The 18,224-nt window shown below is 43.3% G+C and overlaps 1 protein-coding gene and 1 non-coding gene across 2 annotated transcripts; both read right to left on the minus strand.

Annotated features, from left to right (window-relative positions):
- Nucleotides 1-482: 482 nt before the first annotated feature.
- Nucleotides 483-556, minus strand: TRNAI-AAU (transfer RNA isoleucine (anticodon AAU)). The gene has a single exon. It is a non-coding gene; the product is annotated as a tRNA-Ile (tRNA).
- A 6,040-nt stretch (nucleotides 557-6,596) lies between these two features.
- Nucleotides 6,597-16,336, minus strand: HMGB1 (high mobility group box 1). The gene is made up of 5 exons (XM_028726422.2): nucleotides 16,178-16,336; nucleotides 10,608-10,769; nucleotides 10,284-10,429; nucleotides 9,891-10,065; nucleotides 6,597-8,519 (listed from the first exon to the last, which is right to left on the minus strand). The coding sequence occupies exons 2-5, from the start codon at nucleotides 10,755-10,757 to the stop codon at nucleotides 8,337-8,339; spliced, it is 654 nt and encodes a 217-aa protein (XP_028582255.2). The 5' UTR covers nucleotides 10,758-10,769; nucleotides 16,178-16,336; the 3' UTR covers nucleotides 6,597-8,336.
- Between the last annotated feature and the right edge of the window lie 1,888 nt (nucleotides 16,337-18,224).

Below are 18,224 nucleotides of genomic sequence, written 5' to 3' on the forward strand. Positions count from 1 at the left end.
TTCCGTGACCCCCATGGACCAGAGCACGCCAGGCACTTCTGTCTTTCACTGCCTCCCACAGTTTGGTCAAACTCATGCTGGTAGCTTCAAGAACACTGTCCAACCATCTCGTCCTCTGTCGTCCCCCTCTCCTTGTGCCATCAATCTTTCCCAACATCAGGCTCTTTTCCAGGGAGTCTTCTCTTCTCATGAAGTGGCCAAAGTATTGGAGTCTCAGCTTCACGATCTCTCCTTCCAGTGAGCACTCAGGGCTGATTTCCTTCAGAATGGATAGGTTTGACCTTCTTGCAGTCCATGGGACTCTGGAGTGGCTTGCCGGTTCCTGCTCCAGGTGGATCACGTTTGGTCAGAACTCTCCACTATGACCTGTCCATCTTGGGTGCACGGCATCGTTCATAGCTTCTCTGAGTTATTCAAGCCCCTTCGCCACGGCAAGGCAGTGATCCATGAAGGGGACAAGAAAGTTAAGTAAGCAAGAACGATGGTCTGTACGGGAATCGAACCCATGTACTTGGCGTTATTAGCACCACGCTCTAACCAACTGAGCTAACCGGCCCTCTTCCTACATGGCTTAGGAACCAGATATTTGTTGGACTACATTCTCCCATATCACTCCACCCATTCAATGAAATGGTCCTCTGAGGCCATTCTCCGGGTACACTGCCATCTGAAGTGTGGTGGGTAGAGACTGGAGACAGAGCCATTTTTGTGGTGGCTCCTCGCCTTTGAAATGCTTTCCCCAAGGCGTCCCGCTTGGAGACCTCATTACTCTCCTTTAGCTGCCAGGCAAAAGCATTTCTGTTTTCCTAGGCTTTCAGAGACTGCTAACACAGGCATTCTTTCATTTAGAGCAGTTTGTGATTTTATCATCTTTTTACATTGGCTGCTCCTGTTCGACTTTGCCGTTTTAATCTGCTGCATTAGTTTGCATGCATTATGGCTATGCAAATAGTTGCAGATTTGCGCTCGACGTCTTAGGTGTGCGTTAAAATGAGTTGCACATGAAGAAATCGCTGCTTCGTTGTCCATTGCCCCCGGTGCCTTTTTTGACAGGTAAGTAATTACTTGCTAGCTGACTCACGTAACTTTTGAAACTTTCAGGGAAGGCGAGGACTGCACTCAGCAAATGAGAAACATTGCTGGTGCCATAAACTGACTCTGCTTTGACTTGCATCTGCCTGTCACTCTGCTTCTGCAACGTTCTTGTTCCCTTGCTCTACCAGATGTATCTCTGCCTTCCGCTGCTCTGCTCCCCTACACCTGATGCAGCCCTTGGTGGTCGGTATTCTTGGGCATCTGCAAAGGCCCACACCTCAGCAGAGGGCCCCGGGGCCCCCTGACACTGCTTCTCTGCCTCCTTGCTGCTTCTGCCAGCTCGCTCTAAGCCAGCGGTTCTCAACCTGTGGGTCCCCAGCTGTTGTTGACTACAACTCCCATCATCCCTGGCTAGCAAGGCTGGAGCTCAGGGATGATGGGAGTTGTAGTCCAACAACATCTGGTTGAGAACCGCTGCAGTCTAAGCAACTGAGCAGTGGTAGGAGGAAGCAAAAGTGGAACAGCCTCTGTTCACCTTGCCGTGTCTGAGTGTTTGCATGCTGGGTGTGGATGGTAGAAGAAGCCAAATGCACAGAGACGACAGCAGCAAGGAGGATTTAAGTCCAGACAGAGACAGGTCCCACTGAGGGCATTTTGCCCATTCTTGCACCCAAACAAAAAAAACCTCCTGGAGCTGAAACTGTGGAGCTTCCCTTTATGTGTCTAGCAATTTGCTTTCCTCTTTTCTTATGTTCTTAAGGCAGACCTTAGCATGCAGTTTTCCTTCAGGAAGAAAGAGAAAGCTTGTTTTCTCCTGCTCTGGTAGGTAGGACTTGAACCAACGGCTTCAAGTTACAAGGAAGAGATTCCAACTGAACATACGGAAGAACAGGGAGAGCTGTTATACAGTGGAACGGACTCCCTCGGGAAGTGGTGAACTCTCCTTCCTTGGAGGTTTTTAAGCAGAGGTTGGATGGCCATCTGCCATGGATGCTTTAGTTGAGATTCCTGCATTGCAGGGGATTGGACTAGATGACCCTGGGAGGTGTCCCTATTTTCCAGGGACAGTCCTGCATTTACAGAAGCTGTCCCAGTTTCTGATGTGATCCTGGAATGTCCTGCTTTTCCTTATGACACCCCTATTTTTGTTGGAGAAATGTTGGTGGGTTTGGTAAGACGTCCCTATTTTCATCAGAGAAATGTTGGAAGGTATGGAGTTATGTGACCTCCCCGAGTCAAGGAGATAAGTAACTATACAACCTTTAGAAGACATCTGAATCCAGCCCTGTACACTGGTACTTTGGTTCTCAAACTTAATTCGTTCCAGAAGTCTGTTCCAAAACCAAAGCCTTCCAAAACCAAGGCATGCTTTCCCACAGAAAATAATGGAAAATGGATCAACCCGTTCCAGACTTTTAAAAACAACCCCTAAAACAGCAATTTAACATGAATTTTACTATCTAACGAGACCATTGCTCCATAAAATGAAAGCAATAAACAATGTACTTCAGTCACACAATCAGTCAATCAGTAACTGAAGTGGGTTCCACACAGTCACAAAAACGAAGAAAGAGCCACAAAAACAAAAACGCAAAATAAATAGGAAAAACAGACAGACCTCAGCCTAACACTCAAAACGGAAGTGTGACACTCAAATCAGAAGTGTAACAGTCAAAATGGAGCACATTCAGCTTCTGGAAAAAGTTCACAAACTGGAACACTTACTTCCGGGTTTGCAGTGTTTGGGTTCCATGTTGTTTGAGTACCAAGGTGTTTGAGAACCAAGATACTAATGTACAGGGAAGTTTTTTTAATATTTAATGTTTTGTTATGTTTTTATATATGTTGGAAGCCACCCAGAGTGGGTGAGATATAACAGTAAGCAACAACAACAGGTAGGACGTCCCTATTTTCAATGGAGAAATGTTGGATGGTATGTGATTCAGAGTAAGAACATGAAAAAGAATACACACTTCTTCATACTGCTTGTCTCTGGCTGTTAGATTAAAATTAAAGGGAATATTTATGATGACTGAGCAGATGTAGAAGCCCAGCTGTGCCAAAATTATAGTTTTTTATGGTGTGTGAGTGAATATCCTTTCATTCCAGATTTGATTTCTGCTGAAATAAGTGGCATGGCAGCACAGACGCTCAAACAACGATGTGCTCTCCCAAGCTCGCATTCCCAACATGTTCACAATCCTGTCTCAGCGAAGACTGCGCTGGCTTGTTCATGTCCAAAGAATGGAAGAGATAGCAGGATCCCCAAGGATGTGCTCTACAGGGAGCTGGCTTCAGGTACCAGGCCCATTGGCAGACCAACTCTGAGTTACAAAGATGTCTGCATGCGTAACATGAAGGCTGGCAACATCTACCCTGCTGTGTGGGAATCCCTTGTGCATGACTGCAGTGCCTGGAGACTGCAAGTTAGGGGTAACACAACTCCATACCCTCCAACATTTCTCAAGTGAAAATAGGAACGTCCTAAGGAAAAGCAGGACATTCCGGGATCAAATCAGAAACCAGGATGGCTTCTGTAAATTCGGGACTGTCCCTGGAAAATGGGGACACTGAGAGGGTCTGCTAGGCCCAAGCATTGTGGGGCGTGGCAGGGGGATAGCACAAACTTGAAATAGTGGTACCTCAGGTTACAGACTCTGCTAACCCAGAAATAGTGCTTCAGGTTAAGAACTTTGCTTCAGGATGAGAACAGAAATTGCACAGCGGCAGCAGCGGGAGGCCGCATTAGTTAAAGTGGTACCTTAGGTTAAGAATGGACCTCCGGAACTAATTAAGTACTTAACCTGAGGTACCACTGTATAGTCCCTCTCAAAAGAACCTAAGAGCCCTGCTGGATCAAGCCAAAGGCCCATCTAAGCCTACAAGCAGAATTTTGGTGCGAGAAACACTCCCCTCACTTGCGATTCCCAGAAACCGGCCTCAAGAGGCATACTGCTTCTGACAGTTGAGAAGGGAGCATAGCCATAGTGTCTAGAATCTAGATAGCCTTATTCTTCATGAATTATGGCCAGGGATTATGGGAGTTGTAGTCCCGTAACCTCTGAAGGCCACCAGGTTGAGGAAGGCTGCCGTAGATGGATCATGAAATAAAGTGGTGACTTTAATGCTAAATTACACATTTCTGAAATTAAACCACTGACCACAGAGGCTTTGTTGCCGTCAGGGCCCCAGGATGAGGCCCAATTCCCCACTCATGGTAATGGAGTTGCAGACTTCACCAGAATACCCTGGATCTCCAAGCCTCACTAAAACTTACCCTTGCCTGGTGTTGCATTTACTGGGAGCCTCACCTTCTAGTCAATGGGGCTTACTTCATGTAGGTCACCCGTCATTCAACTGATGTCAACACGGTGCCTGGTCACTCCATTTAAAAGGAAGGTTTGAAGTCGAACTCCCAATTCTTCCTTCGCTTGGCATTTGCTCAGGATTTTTTTTTTTTTACCTTTTAGTCAATACTCACGAGGTTTCCCGCACTCAAATGTCATCAGATCATGGAAAGGTTGGTGTGGTTTGCCCTAAAGAGCCTGAAAAATCATCTTTTAAGTCCCACAGGCTAGAGGTTCCGTGTTACTGCCATGTACGTGCATGTCCCCTGTAGGCAAGAAGCAAAAATTAAATTTGGGAGATGGATTAGAAGCTTGGGAATTACAAAGTCTGAGGCATATCATAAATCTTGCGGTCCTCCCAATTCTCGCTGGACACAGCAACAGAGTTTGAGTGTCTTTTAAAATGGGGCACCCTGTGAGCCCAAAATTTGGCGCCTCCAGAGGGATCTTTTCAATTATGGATCTTCTCAAACCACCCGCCCCCACCTCTTTCCACTTTGTTAAGAATTACCTAAATCAGACTACTGCTTGAATGGCTATCTGCATGGAGTGCCTGTCTCACACATTAAATTAGGTGTGTGGCATGGAGGGCCAAGACCTACCCCTCAATCAAGCAAAGATTATCGCTACTCAGGTGTCTGGGACTAAGGTTTCAGATAGCACACCTTACAGTTCTGAAACATTAAACAAATCAATCCATTATAAATGGGAGCGTGTCAACAAAAAATACTTGTACACTACATTTTGATGCTTCTTAAGAAAAACAGCTGTTTTTGCTAGGTTGCCTTTGTAATCCCTTTTTAAATGCCAAAAATCTCATTTTTTTCAAAACTTGGCCTCAAAATTCTTTGGCAAGTCTCAAAACCAGTTATAAAGGTTTGCTTTAGCATACACCAGGCCTGTCCAACAGGTCGATAATCAATCTACCAGTCAATCGCGGGGTGTCCCTGGTTGATCATGGGATCCTAATGCCCACCCCCCAAAACAGCTCAACTTTGGCTCATCCTACCCCCATGGACTGCAAGAAGATCAAACCTATCCATTCTTAAGGAAATCAGCCCTGAGTGCTCACTGGAAGGACAGATCCTGAAGCTGAGGCTCCAATACTTTGGCCACCTCATGAGAAGACTCCCTGGAAAAGACCCTGATGTTGGGAAAGATGGAGGCAGTGGAAGAGAGGAGTGCCTGGCATGCTCTGGTCCATGGGGTCACAAAGAGTCAGACCCGACAAAACAACTCCCAAAAAGCTCAACAACTCTGGTCAATCCAATGGGTAGATCACTGCCAGTTTTTGTTTTTGTTTTATAGTGGGAGTAGATCACAGTCTGTTGGACGTTGGGACAGCCCTGGCATGCACAATGCAAGTCCTGCAGCACATGGAGAAAGATGTGTAAACATTTCCAAGAGCAGTATCTGGCCTGAAGCATTTCAAAGATATTTGGAGCTAAGCAACTCAGTAAATTCCAGAAGGTGGAAGTCCATCTTCAAAAACAGAGGACACCAGAACTCATCCTCGCCCAAAAAGTACTGCATTTGTCTTACCAGGATGCAGTTCTTGCTCCCTATCCTGTTGAGGACTAAAACTTTATTGCATGGACCTGTGCAGACATCAGCTATTCCCTCCTTTCATTTCAAGGATTTGCAATGTGTGTCTATTAGCAGCTTTCCTAACTTTATGAAAAGTAACATTACATTTACAGAAAGCCTAGATGATGTGCCACTCATTTACACTGCTTTGCAAATTCTGAGCCGTATCCAACCAAGTTGTCCCATTGGCACAAGAACCTGCACACTCCCTAAATCAGTTCTGGATCAGGTTTGGAGGACACACAGAGGGGAAAAGGGAGGACTGGTTGTACAGGTGAAAACATAGCTTTGTTGTAGACAACCCCAGGTCTGCATTTGGCAAGCAAAACTGCTGCTTGTTACTGTGGTCCCGATTCTAATGTAAAGGAAGTTACAGTTCTCCACCTCTTGCTACCCCCAGCACCTCCCAAAAAGCCTCTGGAGTATTGGAGGGGGGGCATCCAAAACAATGGAGGATGGGAACATTGCCTAGAATATGGCATGGATCCTAAGAGAGCTTTGTATTTCAGCCCATAACCAATTACCTTGAAGTGCACTTTACTGAATTGCCATTATTTAACAACATATTTGAAGCATTTAACTGTAAAGAGAAATAATATTTAAAATAAACTCATTTAACTAAATATATAAAACCTCTGTAATTATTGTTTTATTAGTATCAACCAGGAAATCAGATGTTCAGTATTCTCCTGAGGTTATACATAAACAAATGCAAAATTGAAGAATCGTAAAAGTCAAAATCGTATAACAAAACAATACTCCATCAAAAAAGTGTGTAAAGTTACAAGAATGCTATCTTTAAACACTGGCACATGAGAACCATAATTTTTAACTACAGAATTGCCAATCAGTTCCCAAATTAGTCCGCAGGTAAATGTGAAGAGAGTTAATAATTGCCAGCACTTTTACTGAATGTGCACAAACTTTTAACTTTAGTTTTCAAAGCAACCTATATTTTATCAAATCAGAGGTCATTGGAATACCATGTTACATCTCACACCTATATGGGGAAAAAGTAATTTCCCTATACAGCTAATTTTAACTTACAAAATGGGCAAATATCAAGAATGCATTATAAAAAGACTAACAGAAAAAGATACATCTCATCTGACTTTTGAGACAATATAAAATTTTGAAAATGGGATAGTCTAGGACTACTATGGTTATGAAAGCATGAATTCATACAGATTGAACAATGGTACCACTTATAGAAAACATTAGCAAAGTAAAATATTTTCCTGTGGGACATTTACTACCAGGAGAGGTCATTGTATAAAGCCCACAACTATTACTTGACATGGTATCCTAAAAGGATTACAGTAATTTTAGCATTTGACATTACCTGCTTAGGTAGGGTACACTCATCTCTGTATTCAGGTGTTTGCAAATACAACTCTCATTATGGCCAATGGAGTCACATATGTAAATCCCTCACAGCTCAAAATGAAAATATACTCTCAGTGGTCCTCCAAGGACACAAATTTGAAGTTATTTTCCCCTGGAATTATTCCATGCTACTGAACTGAATTCTATATTCCTCAGCCCTCAGAAACTGGTAAATTTACACAAATCAGTAGAATATTGTATGTAAGCAAAAGCTGAGCAAATACAGATTGGCTAAGAACAGGGTTCTCAAAAAAAAAAAAAGTGGCCTCTTATATGAAGGGAAAAAAACACAACGCTTTGTATATGCCTGTATATATTTCCTACCCTATCATGATTATCTAGGGCGTAGATCAAAGCTCTTGTATCAGCTTATAGGAATGAAGAAACAAAAATGCCATTTTTATGTGATCCCCAAAGGGCATAACAGAGAGAATATGCTTTCCAGAAAGAAAGACTTTACAAGGGCATCTATTAAAAGGACAACAATACTAATTTAAAAAAAATGTATTTACTTAGAAGCAATCAGAATGTCAACAGCTACATTTTTTTTGTTTTTTTGCAATTACAGAGTGGTATTTAAGTTAACAGATCAACTATTTATTTTTTTTGATGCAGACAACTGATGAAAATGAGTAACCAACTACATCTGCAAGTATAACTAATTTGTGCTGTGCACCAACAAGGAACCTGCTTTAAACTTTCATGCCAATTTACAACCCCCTCACTGTACTAGGCAAGGTTAGCGGCCACTGAGATACCACTGAAGGACAGGGCTACCCAAAGACACGTCCGGTAGTGTGTTAACTATACAAAAAAAGAGAGAGAGAAACAAAGAAAAAAAGAAGAAAAAGAGAGAGACACTGTACATTTTAAAAACAAATCTTACACAGCTTTATGTTTAATTTTTTTCTCTTTAAAAGGAGTGAGTTGTGTACAGGGGGGTTAAATGCTTTTATAGACAAGAACTGATCTAAAAGAGGGTTATTCATCATCATCCTCTTCTTCCTCATCCTCTTCCTCGTCCTCATCTTCATCCTCTTCATCATCATCCTCGTCGTCGTCATCGTCTTCCTCTTCCTTCTTTTTCTTGCTTTTCTCAGGCTTAGGTGGAGCTAGCTTTTTGGCTACCTCAGGCTTCCCCTTAGCTCTATATGCAGCAACATCCTTAGGAGAAGCAGAGAAAGTTTAGCTTCTTGACACAGAGGGAAGGGAATACCACTTAAATGAAAATGCACAGGAATCTATATTTGACAGAATTGTAATTCATAACATAGAGCCTGCTCAGATGACTGTCTAAGATTTGTACTACCTGCAGTTCAGAACAACAGTACACTCAGTCAAGAATTCTTATACTTTATTGATAAATTTCATGCACTTCAATTAATGAGTAGACAGTGCCACCTTCAGCATGCAATAAGTTTCTCTTTTTGACTTGCACATAACACTTAATACAGCAAGCCTCAATAAACTCAATGTCAAGCTTACATTAAAAAAATTAAGTACAGTATAGGGTTTCAAACAAATTTGTGTTCTCATTTTCCTAACTGTCCTAAATGATCAGGTTGTTTTTTTTTACCCTTCTTGCTGCTCTACATCCATGGCTCATAGAATTGTGCCATTAGCTAGATCTTCCTCAGTACCACACTGACAGAGTATCTACACCATGGCTTAATTAATTCTCTCAATTATGAGTGGCTTAATATATTATTATACTATGCTCTGTTACAAAGAACACCAGAGCACAAAATGCAAACGATCAAGTGTAAAGGCTGTGCAGTCAGTGGGTGCTCTTTTCAAATTCAGAAGCAGCAGCCTGATCTTTCCTTGGTCACTATTTCTAAATATTTTATTAGATTAGCACCTGCAGAATCTTGCAGGAGAGTCCCCTTCACATTTGGTTTTGCAAGCTGGGTATCTTTCTTGTACATGGTCATCCCTCTTCCAGGCAAAGTAAGTACATGAAAGTGACCTGAGAGTCTGACCATCTTATTTTGTTCACAAGCTATGCTGAATTTGTCAAAAAAAACAACACCACTTGTCTGTTAATATTCCTTAACCATTAAAAATAAAGAAAGCAGTGTACTGGCTACAATATTAGCCACTATTAGGAGTGATACACTCCCCCCCAAAAAACCTATAGCAATTAATACATATGCTCCAAATAAAAGCATGTTATTAGTGATTACATTTAGTTCACATAGCCTACAAGTTTCTTTTCTTTTTAAATTAAGAAACGCTTTCATCAGATCTTTTTAGTATTTTAGCTCCAAAGAACAGTTACTTGGAAATACATTCCACAGATGGAGGTTTTTGTTTACAATACCCAATGTTCTTAGTTTCAATAGAGATTTGCTGGTACCACTTAACATTCCAGAGAAAATGCAAGCATGCGTATGGCTCCATTTCCTATGAGTGACATCCAATTTTAACCATACTCGAGTTCACTCAAATTTCAACGGGTCTACTATGACCAACACTGTACATCACCCAATATTTTTAATATTTGAATGGCAAAGGGAGCTATCTGGAGTTTACCTTTTCATACTTCTCCTTCAGTTTGGATGCCTTCTTTTCAAACGGTTGCTTATCATTTGCGGAAGTATTATTCCACATCTCTCCGAGTTTCTTTGCAACATCCCCAATAGAGAGGCCAGGGTGTTCTCCTTTGATTTTTGGACGATACTCAGAGCAGAACAAGAAAAATGCTGAGCTGAAAATTAAATTATAAACATTTGAAACATAAAGGTTAGAACTACTGAACTATGTACAGCAAGGTGAGAACCTTTACTATGTATTGCAAAGCGATATAACAGAACAGACCTATCCATATTTATAAAAAATATATAAATTTCTGCCTCCCCACCATTCATCTATCACTCTTTTGGATGTCTATCAGCACAATGCATGTTAGCCATAAAAGCTACTCACGGAGGCCTCTTTGGTGCATTTGGGTCCTTGAATTTCTTTTTCGTCTCTCCTTTAGGTGGTATGTAACTTTCCATTTCTCTTTCATAACGAACTTTGTCAGCTCGTGCCATATCTTCAAACTTTCCTTTCTCTTTAGCAGACATAGTCTATAAAAATAATTCAGTATGCATCCTCAGCTCAAGATTATACCCAATTCCATTCTAAATTTGTAAACTTTATTAGTGAGTATGTTTTCTATTCCTAAGAAATAGCTACATGCAAATTGCATTTATTTGGGTATTTAAAGTATTACTATTAAAACAAAAAACAATAATAACAACTTACCTTCCACCGTTCTGAACATTTTTTTGAGAACTCTGAAAAGTTCACTGAAGCTTCTGGGTGTTTCTTCTTGTGCTCTTCTCGGCAAGTTTGCACAAAGTAGGCATATGAGGACATTTTGCCTCTTGGCTTTTTAGGATCACCTTTGCCCATTTTGGATGATTTCTGAAAGACAAAGTAGAAACATTTGAGAACTATTGGGGCTTCCATACTACTGTACAGTAGACTAAGAAAAAAGAAGACGATTAAAAATTGCTTAAACTACCAGTCTGAGCCACTTCCCTTAATACTTTAAAGCTACATTCTTGGACAACTATCTAGGCAACCAAATAGTTGCACATCAGTGTCCCAGATAGCATGTCACTTTAAACCATTGCTTGCTCTTGACTTACCATTCATGATTTGCTAGGGAGAAATGAACCACAAGCACTGATTTGCAAGGTTTATTTTTGGCCTACCACTCGTGGTTACTTTGGCTGTTTGTTCACTTTGAAGTTTAAAGGGATTTGCAAACCAGGCGACTGGTTACAAGTCTGTATAAAATGCAGAACAAGTTGCTATAAGATGACTTTTAGTTATTATGCAGTCCTCCATCTCAACATCAGTCAAACTCCTGATGGAACTCCTGATATAAGAAAAGGTATACTAGTACACTCCCTGAACACGAAATTTACCTTTACCCAACTGCAAGTCTTCCATACAAGCAACTATAAATTCTATGAAGTTCTGCTAGAACTGCAGAATACTGATACCAAATTATAGGCAAAAATGTTTTCAATTACTGTTCTGAGAGAAAAGCACTAAATATTGTGAATCCTCTCAATTCGAATCACCCTTTTAAGCTATTTTTCAAAGCACAATTTGTTTAGTCTATAACCTCAATAAAAAAATTCTTGTATTCAGCAGTGGCATATGTACGGCTACCTAAACTTAATGGTAGGCCCTGTCAGCTTTGACAAGAATAACAACCTGTTTGGCATTGATAAGAGACTTGATAGTCTTCCCTAGCACAGTAAGGCTAACCTAAGACAGAAGAGATCACTCCGCTTGCGCATCAGGTACAGTGGTACCAAAGGGTAAGTACTCAATTCATTCTGGAGGTCCGTTCTTAACCTGAAACTGTTCTTAACCTGAAGCACCACTTTAGCTAATGGGGCTCCTGCTGCCGCCGCGCCGCCGGAGCCCGATTTCTGTTCTTAACCTGAAGTACTATTTCTGGGTTAGCGGAGTCTGTAACCTGAAGCGTATGTAACCCGAGGTACCACTGTACTAGATCTGGAGTTCCAAACTCTGAAAAATCCTTTCATGTACATGCAGTGTTCAAAATTAGTGACTGGTAACCTGCCTTTTGCGACTGGATGGAGATGTTCAGGAGCCACCCTGAGCACCTAGCATTTCCACTTGCCTGGCTGCAGTCAGTTGGTCTGCCTGGCACAGCAGCAGCAAAAGAAGCGTGTCTTTTGCTACTGCACTTCCCCCGCCAAAGACCTGATTTGCCCAGCAGCAAAAGACACGCCATTTTTTCTTTTTACTCCTGTGCACATTTTTTTTTTTTTGCTCCCGCGCTATTCTGCAAATCCCTTGATTCGCCTGACAGCTTTTTCTTTTTCTTTGGGTCTCATAGTGGGGCAGCAATTTTTTTTAAAGGTGCCTAGACATTTTGTTTTGGTACCCACAACATAGGGCCCAGGAGCCACATGGCTCCTAACATTCCTATCCCAGTTTCTAACACTGTGTACATGGGACCCAGTACAGAAAAGGAGATCTACGCACATTAAGCACTACTACACACTAAGGTTATGCTTGCTAGACTGGGGTATTCAGCTACAAATACCAATATAAAGAGTACCAAAAAATTAAAAGAGTCTGCTTTATTATAGGATGCGCTTTCATGCACAATAGCTGCTTCATCATCTGAGGTGGCTTGTGCCTTCAAAAGCACATACTGTAAAAGGGCATTTGTTTTGCAGAAGATGCTATGAGAACCAGCCATGGCCCAGTGACTTTTAGAACTGTGGACAGATTTGGTGGACACTGTATACTTAGGCTGCCAAAAAGCTTTTAACAAACTGCCTCATTAAAGGTTCTTGAGTAAACCTAGCCTTGGCATAAGAAGGGAGGTCCCTTTATGGATCAATAATTGGCTAACAAACCAGGAAGCAAAAAACTGGACATTTCTCACAATAGAGAGAGATGCAAAAAAAATTGTTCAAAAATTATCTGGACTTAGCAAACTTGGCCATCACCGCTAGCAGCACAAAATTATTGACAGTGGAAAACCAAGGAGGAACTGTGAAGATCTCAAAAAGACTCTCTCCAAAATTGAGGAATGGGCAATGGGATAGCAAACGTGGTTCAGTGTAAGCATATGTAAAATGATGTACATTGGTGCATGTTATAATCATTAGGAAAAGGACTGAAAATAAAACTGCTACTATTGCAATGTCTTTATGCAAATCTATGGTAAAGCCACAATTGGAATGCTGTGTATGGTTCTGATCTCCATGGGGAAAGGTTACAACCTTTAGGGCTTTTTATTTTGTAAAAAAGCAACTAAGGGGAGACATGACAGAGGTTTATGAAAATATGCCGTGTGGAGGAAGTGGAGACAAAAGTTTGTAATACAGGTGGCAACCATTTTGTGCATATCCAATTGACACACAATTGATGAATGGGTCCTTTTGGACCCAGAAGAGGGCAGAATGGGGATGGGGCATGCAAAATGGTTCCCACCTGTACTACAAACTGGTGTCATTCAATAGTCAAATGGTGGGAGATTTGGGAAAAAGGAAGTACTTCTTCACAAAGCCTATTGCTCAATTACGGAATCTGTGTCCACAAGATGTGCTGATGGCCACCAATGGTGACAAATTCTTGACAAATGGAATTAGACGAATTCATGAAGGGAAGAGTATCAAGGGCTACAAATTATAAGAGCTATTTCTCTCACAGCAATAGAATCATATAATTGTAGAGTTGGAAGGGGCACTGAGGACCATCTAGTCCAACCCTCTGCAACACAGGAATATGCAGTTGTCCCATATGGGGATTAAACCTGCTTGCTGGCTCCAGAATGAGACGCAGCATGCCTCTGAATACGAGTTGCAGGAGAGGGCTACTGCACTTGTGGGCTGGCTACTGTGGGAAACAGTATGCTGTAGAAGTTGGGCCTTTGTTCCGATCCAAAAGGGCTCTTCCCACATTCTTACTTTTTCAGATTAAGTCCTACAGTTTTCATCTTTGTGCTGACACTTTCTTTCTGAGAAGTAACGATTCCTAGTACAGACCAGGCTTTTCTTAAAGTTCTTCATGACTGTTGAAGAAAGTACTTCTCTACTCCAGTTTGCACAACTTGACTAGGGAAACGTGCACAGCTCTAACTGGCATTGCCACAGAAAGGCATAATTTCCTATCAGTCTGGCATGCGGACAGAAAAAGATTTGTGTTCTCTGACTAAACATGTCCGGTCTAAAGTTTCTGTCAAGTAAACAACACTTAAAAGCCAGGAGCTGCTCGTGTCTACAATGGAGCCTGGGTCTGAAAATGCACTCTCAGAATTAAGACACGAGGCTGCTAGGGCTTAACTTAACAATTAAAACAACAGAAAAAGGAACATGAGGGGGTTATAGATTTAAAGTGTGATATAAAATGTACCTCTGGAAATCTAATTCACAAGTGTTATTTAAAATGCTCCTTCCACTGCTGAACCCTTCCTACATTACAGGGTGATGTGAAGGGGGGGGGGGAATCACTTCAACCCTAAAAATAGAATTTTATAAATATTTTAATTTACCCCTTTTCACATAGCCATGTATTAATTATGAAGGGGATAATTTGTGGAAGGGGAAAGAAAAGTTTTTCGTGAGGGGTAATCCCCCCCCAAAAAAAACATAAAGCCCACCCCACAGATTTAAAAATGATCAAGGCGCAGCTTTTTCGAGCTCGTCGCGTTAAATTGCATTCCCCTCTTAGAAACTACGCTGCCACGAGCTTCGATGTGCTCAGGCTCCAAGGACGGCGCCCGACAATAAATATAGCTGCAGCTGTAGAGCTTTGGGATTCTTCTCGGTGCGCCTTAATCTACACGAACGAGCCGGGAAAGCGAGCGAGAGAGGGAGGGAAGTAGGGAGGGCTCATAAATGGCGCAGGCTGCTGCCTAAGAAGGTCACCACCGGCAGCGGCAGATCTCCTTCCATTTTGTGCGCACGCCTTGCTGATGAGAGAAAGTCCCCTCGAAATGCGCGTGGCGGGCGCTCAGCCGAGGCGGGGGGGCCGCGCTCTCGCCGGGCGCGCGGGGCCCGGGGTCGCCTCTCGCCCGCGCGGCGGCAATGGCAAGCGGCAAGCGCTCCTTTTGCATGGGCTCCCGCGGCAGCCGAGCAGGAAGCGAAGCCGCTTCTCGGAATGGCCGCTGCTCATAGAGAATATGGCTCCTTCCTTCCCTTTGTGTGTGTGTGTGTGTGCGTGTGCCTGGTGCGCTCTGTACTCTGGCGCACACACTCAGCCATTACAGGCAATGAGGCGGCGGCGGGGGGGGGGGAGCGTCTCGTTTCCACTGAGAGCTGCCAGAAGCCCCCCCCCCTTTCCAAAACCTCCCCCCTTAATATATATATATATTGAACCCGGACTCGGGCTTTTGAACGGTCGCCTGCGGAGCTCTCCCCTCTCCGTCGCCCAGGGATAAAAGGCGCCTTGGAAAAAGTTCCCCTGAACTGCGCCCCCGCCCGCCCGTGCGCGCGCGCGCCTCCCCCTGCCTGCCTTGTTTCCTCCCCCCTCCTCCTCCTCCTCCTCTCCCTCTGCCTCCACTTACACACGGCTCTCGTCAGCCATGTTACAGCAAGCGCAGCTCCCGAGGTGATTTATCGCCCCGAGGCCAACAACGCCCAGAGACACTCCCGGGGATTCGCGGGGCTCCCCACAATGAGGGGAAGGGGGTCGGGGAGAGAGCCAGGCAGAGAAAGGAGGACACGACACCCCGTTTCCCCCCCACCCCTTCACACAAACACACTCGAGCCCAGCCCCGCGATGCGAAGTCCGTCTCCCCACACGGCTCTCTCACACATTACATAGAGAGACGGCTCTGCTGCAATGGCTCTATCGCCCGTGCTATGTAAGCAGCTTATTAGCACTCAAGACCGCTTCCCTCCGCCGCCGCCGCCCCCCGCCTCAGCCCAGACCCCCGCCCCATTTCCACGGGTTTAAAGAGACGAGCCCGGCCGCGGTTATCCGGGCAGGAGAGGAAAGGCGCTTTCCCGGCATTTGTGGGTCCCCTTCAACCACTTCTCAAAACTCCCCACTTTGGTGTGGAGCTGGGGCTTTTTTTTCCCCGACCCCCCCCCCCCGCCTTTTAAAGAGCAGCTCGGTGTTTTCCTGCCCCCCCCTCCTCCCCGGTGCTGAGGGAAGTGTGGTTTCCCAGCCTAAATCCCCCCCTTTGTGTGTCTCGTGAGGGCTAATCCTGCCCCCCTCGCACCCCAAAAAGACTACGCCGTCCGCCCCCCCAACCCCCCCAGAGGCTCGGGAGTTTCGGCCTCCCCCCCAGCCAGCCGGCGGCCCCCCCACCCCCGCAGGATACTCACCCCGTGACAAGGATCTCGGTTCACACACGCCACAAACACACGCGCGCCGGCCACCGAGGCTGCCTGGATCTCGTATGTAGTCCAATTCACTGCAATGGCTGAGAGCTGGATCGATACGCAGCCTCCTCACTCTCTCAGCGCTGGTAACATTACTCTCAACACAGGGCTCTTTCTATTGGCTGCCGCCGAGGCAGGAGCTGCGCTGGTTGGAGGAACGCCTTCCATTGTCCTGACCAGAGGAGGCTGCCGGTTGGACGCGGCGGGGTACACGTCACCGGGGATTGAAAGGGCGCGCAAATATAAAAGTAGCTGAGAGGGAGAAGGCTGAGGCGGGATGTACAGCTCTGAAGCTGAAACTAGTGCTGTACTGCGGTGTATGAAGAGAGCAGCTCATAGGCAATAGCATAAGTCTCAACAGAGGCAAAAGGAGCTTCCTTCCCTTAGGTACACGGTCATCCCCACCCCCAAATAAGCACCCCCACAGCCTGTATAAAGGGTCCTAAAACTTCACCATACACCTACCTAGTCCCTGCTGTTTAAGGCAGGAAAAAAGCAAGCACTTCTTAAAGGTACTTCCCTTATATTCACTGTGATTAATTGGCCCGTAGATCTGAAACACACACGTGCCAACTATATATACATTCCATAGTATATCCCAGCAGGTAAAAAATGCAGCACAACAGACCTATAAGAAATAGTCCCATTTTCTATATGAATAAACTGAGGTCCAAGGAGATTAATGCACTCATCAGAAAGAGACTTATATAAATTTAATACACATTATTCCTCTAAATACATTTTCTTCATTCTTTTTACACATTCATTTTACAAGAATACCCCACAGCAAGCTTTTACAATGAAGTGAACTGTAAGTATGATGTGAACACACATGAAACATTGTCTGAATTTTATAGGACATTCATAATTGGATCCTGCTTGTCCAATATCACAAATCAGCTATTTGTGATAATGTTCATAGTTAAACTACAGAATTTCCATGGTAATATATTGTAAGCCAGTATTTTTAATCAAGATTAACACTACTGCCCAACAGTAGAACTGCAGCTACAGCTTATTCCACATTCACTTGCTAGTCTTTCCACTGTCTTTCAAAAAAGACGTACACAAGTCTGTGCCTTTCACAGACACAAGAGAATGTGAGTATGCATCATTCTATCCAATTCTTCAGTAAGAAGCAAAATAGCAGGCATTAAAATCATGTTATTACATTTTGCTATATTAAAACACAAGCCATATTTTGGTTTTGCCATTTTCCACTATGTTATGATAGGGTTTCAATATACCTTGAAGGACAGCCCACCTCAAGTTACTGTCTATGGAGCTATACTCAATACGTTACTTCCAATTATCCAAAGCTCTAAATACTAGTCAACAGTTTAACATTTTACTTTTAACTATACTACATTGGTTCACCCTGGCTCCTGTGTGAAAAATAAAACATAACATTTCAAAGCTAATCACTATGTATAATATCCTAACTGTATGCAGAATTTTTATGCTAGCACCCCACATTCTTAGGAACTAGTAGTGATATTAGGGACTTTCTATGCAATTGGGGCAATATAAAACATTACAATCCCTGTATGGAATGGGTTTAGCAAATGTTTAGCAAATCCAATACAGTATTGAGAACTTGTCCTTCAGCTCAAGTTAGTGATAGAAATAACACATATTTTTAAATTTAATTTAATTTATACTTCTAGTTTATCCTTTACCAAAGGATCCCAGGGCATTGCAATTAAACATTGCAATTAAAACAAGTACAGTTTACATTATTAGTCACTATTATTTATTATTATATTTATTAAACCACCCAGTAACAGAACGTTTTCTGTGCGATAAATAGGCTTTTGAATGCCAAAGCTGAATCTGAGGTTGCTCTTTTACGAACATTGGTTCCATACCTTTAAAAACAGCAGGACAGGCAGAAATCCACCAGGTGCAGCATCACCACCTTCACTGAAAGTAAAGCTTTGTGCTTCTTAGTATCTGTGGCCCTGTGCTCAAAACCTGCTTGCCGGTTTCT

This window comes from Podarcis muralis, chromosome 4 (genome assembly GCF_964188315.1).
Source record: "Podarcis muralis chromosome 4, rPodMur119.hap1.1, whole genome shotgun sequence".
Lineage (NCBI taxonomy): Eukaryota > Metazoa > Chordata > Lepidosauria > Squamata > Lacertidae > Podarcis > Podarcis muralis.

Bases quoted from the DNA above. Each gene is read 5' to 3' on its own strand.
- HMGB1 (XM_028726422.2), bottom strand. From the start codon at position 10,757: ATGGGCAAAGGTGATCCTAAAAAGCCAAGAGGCAAAATGTCCTCATAT. The intron at 10,430-10,607 runs GTAAGTTGTTAT...TTATTTTTATAG, and splicing joins AATGTTCAGAACGGTGGAAG to ACTATGTCTGCTAAAGAGAA. The intron at 10,066-10,283 runs GTGAGTAGCTTT...TTTAATTTTCAG, and splicing joins AATGCACCAAAGAGGCCTCC to CTCAGCATTTTTCTTGTTCT.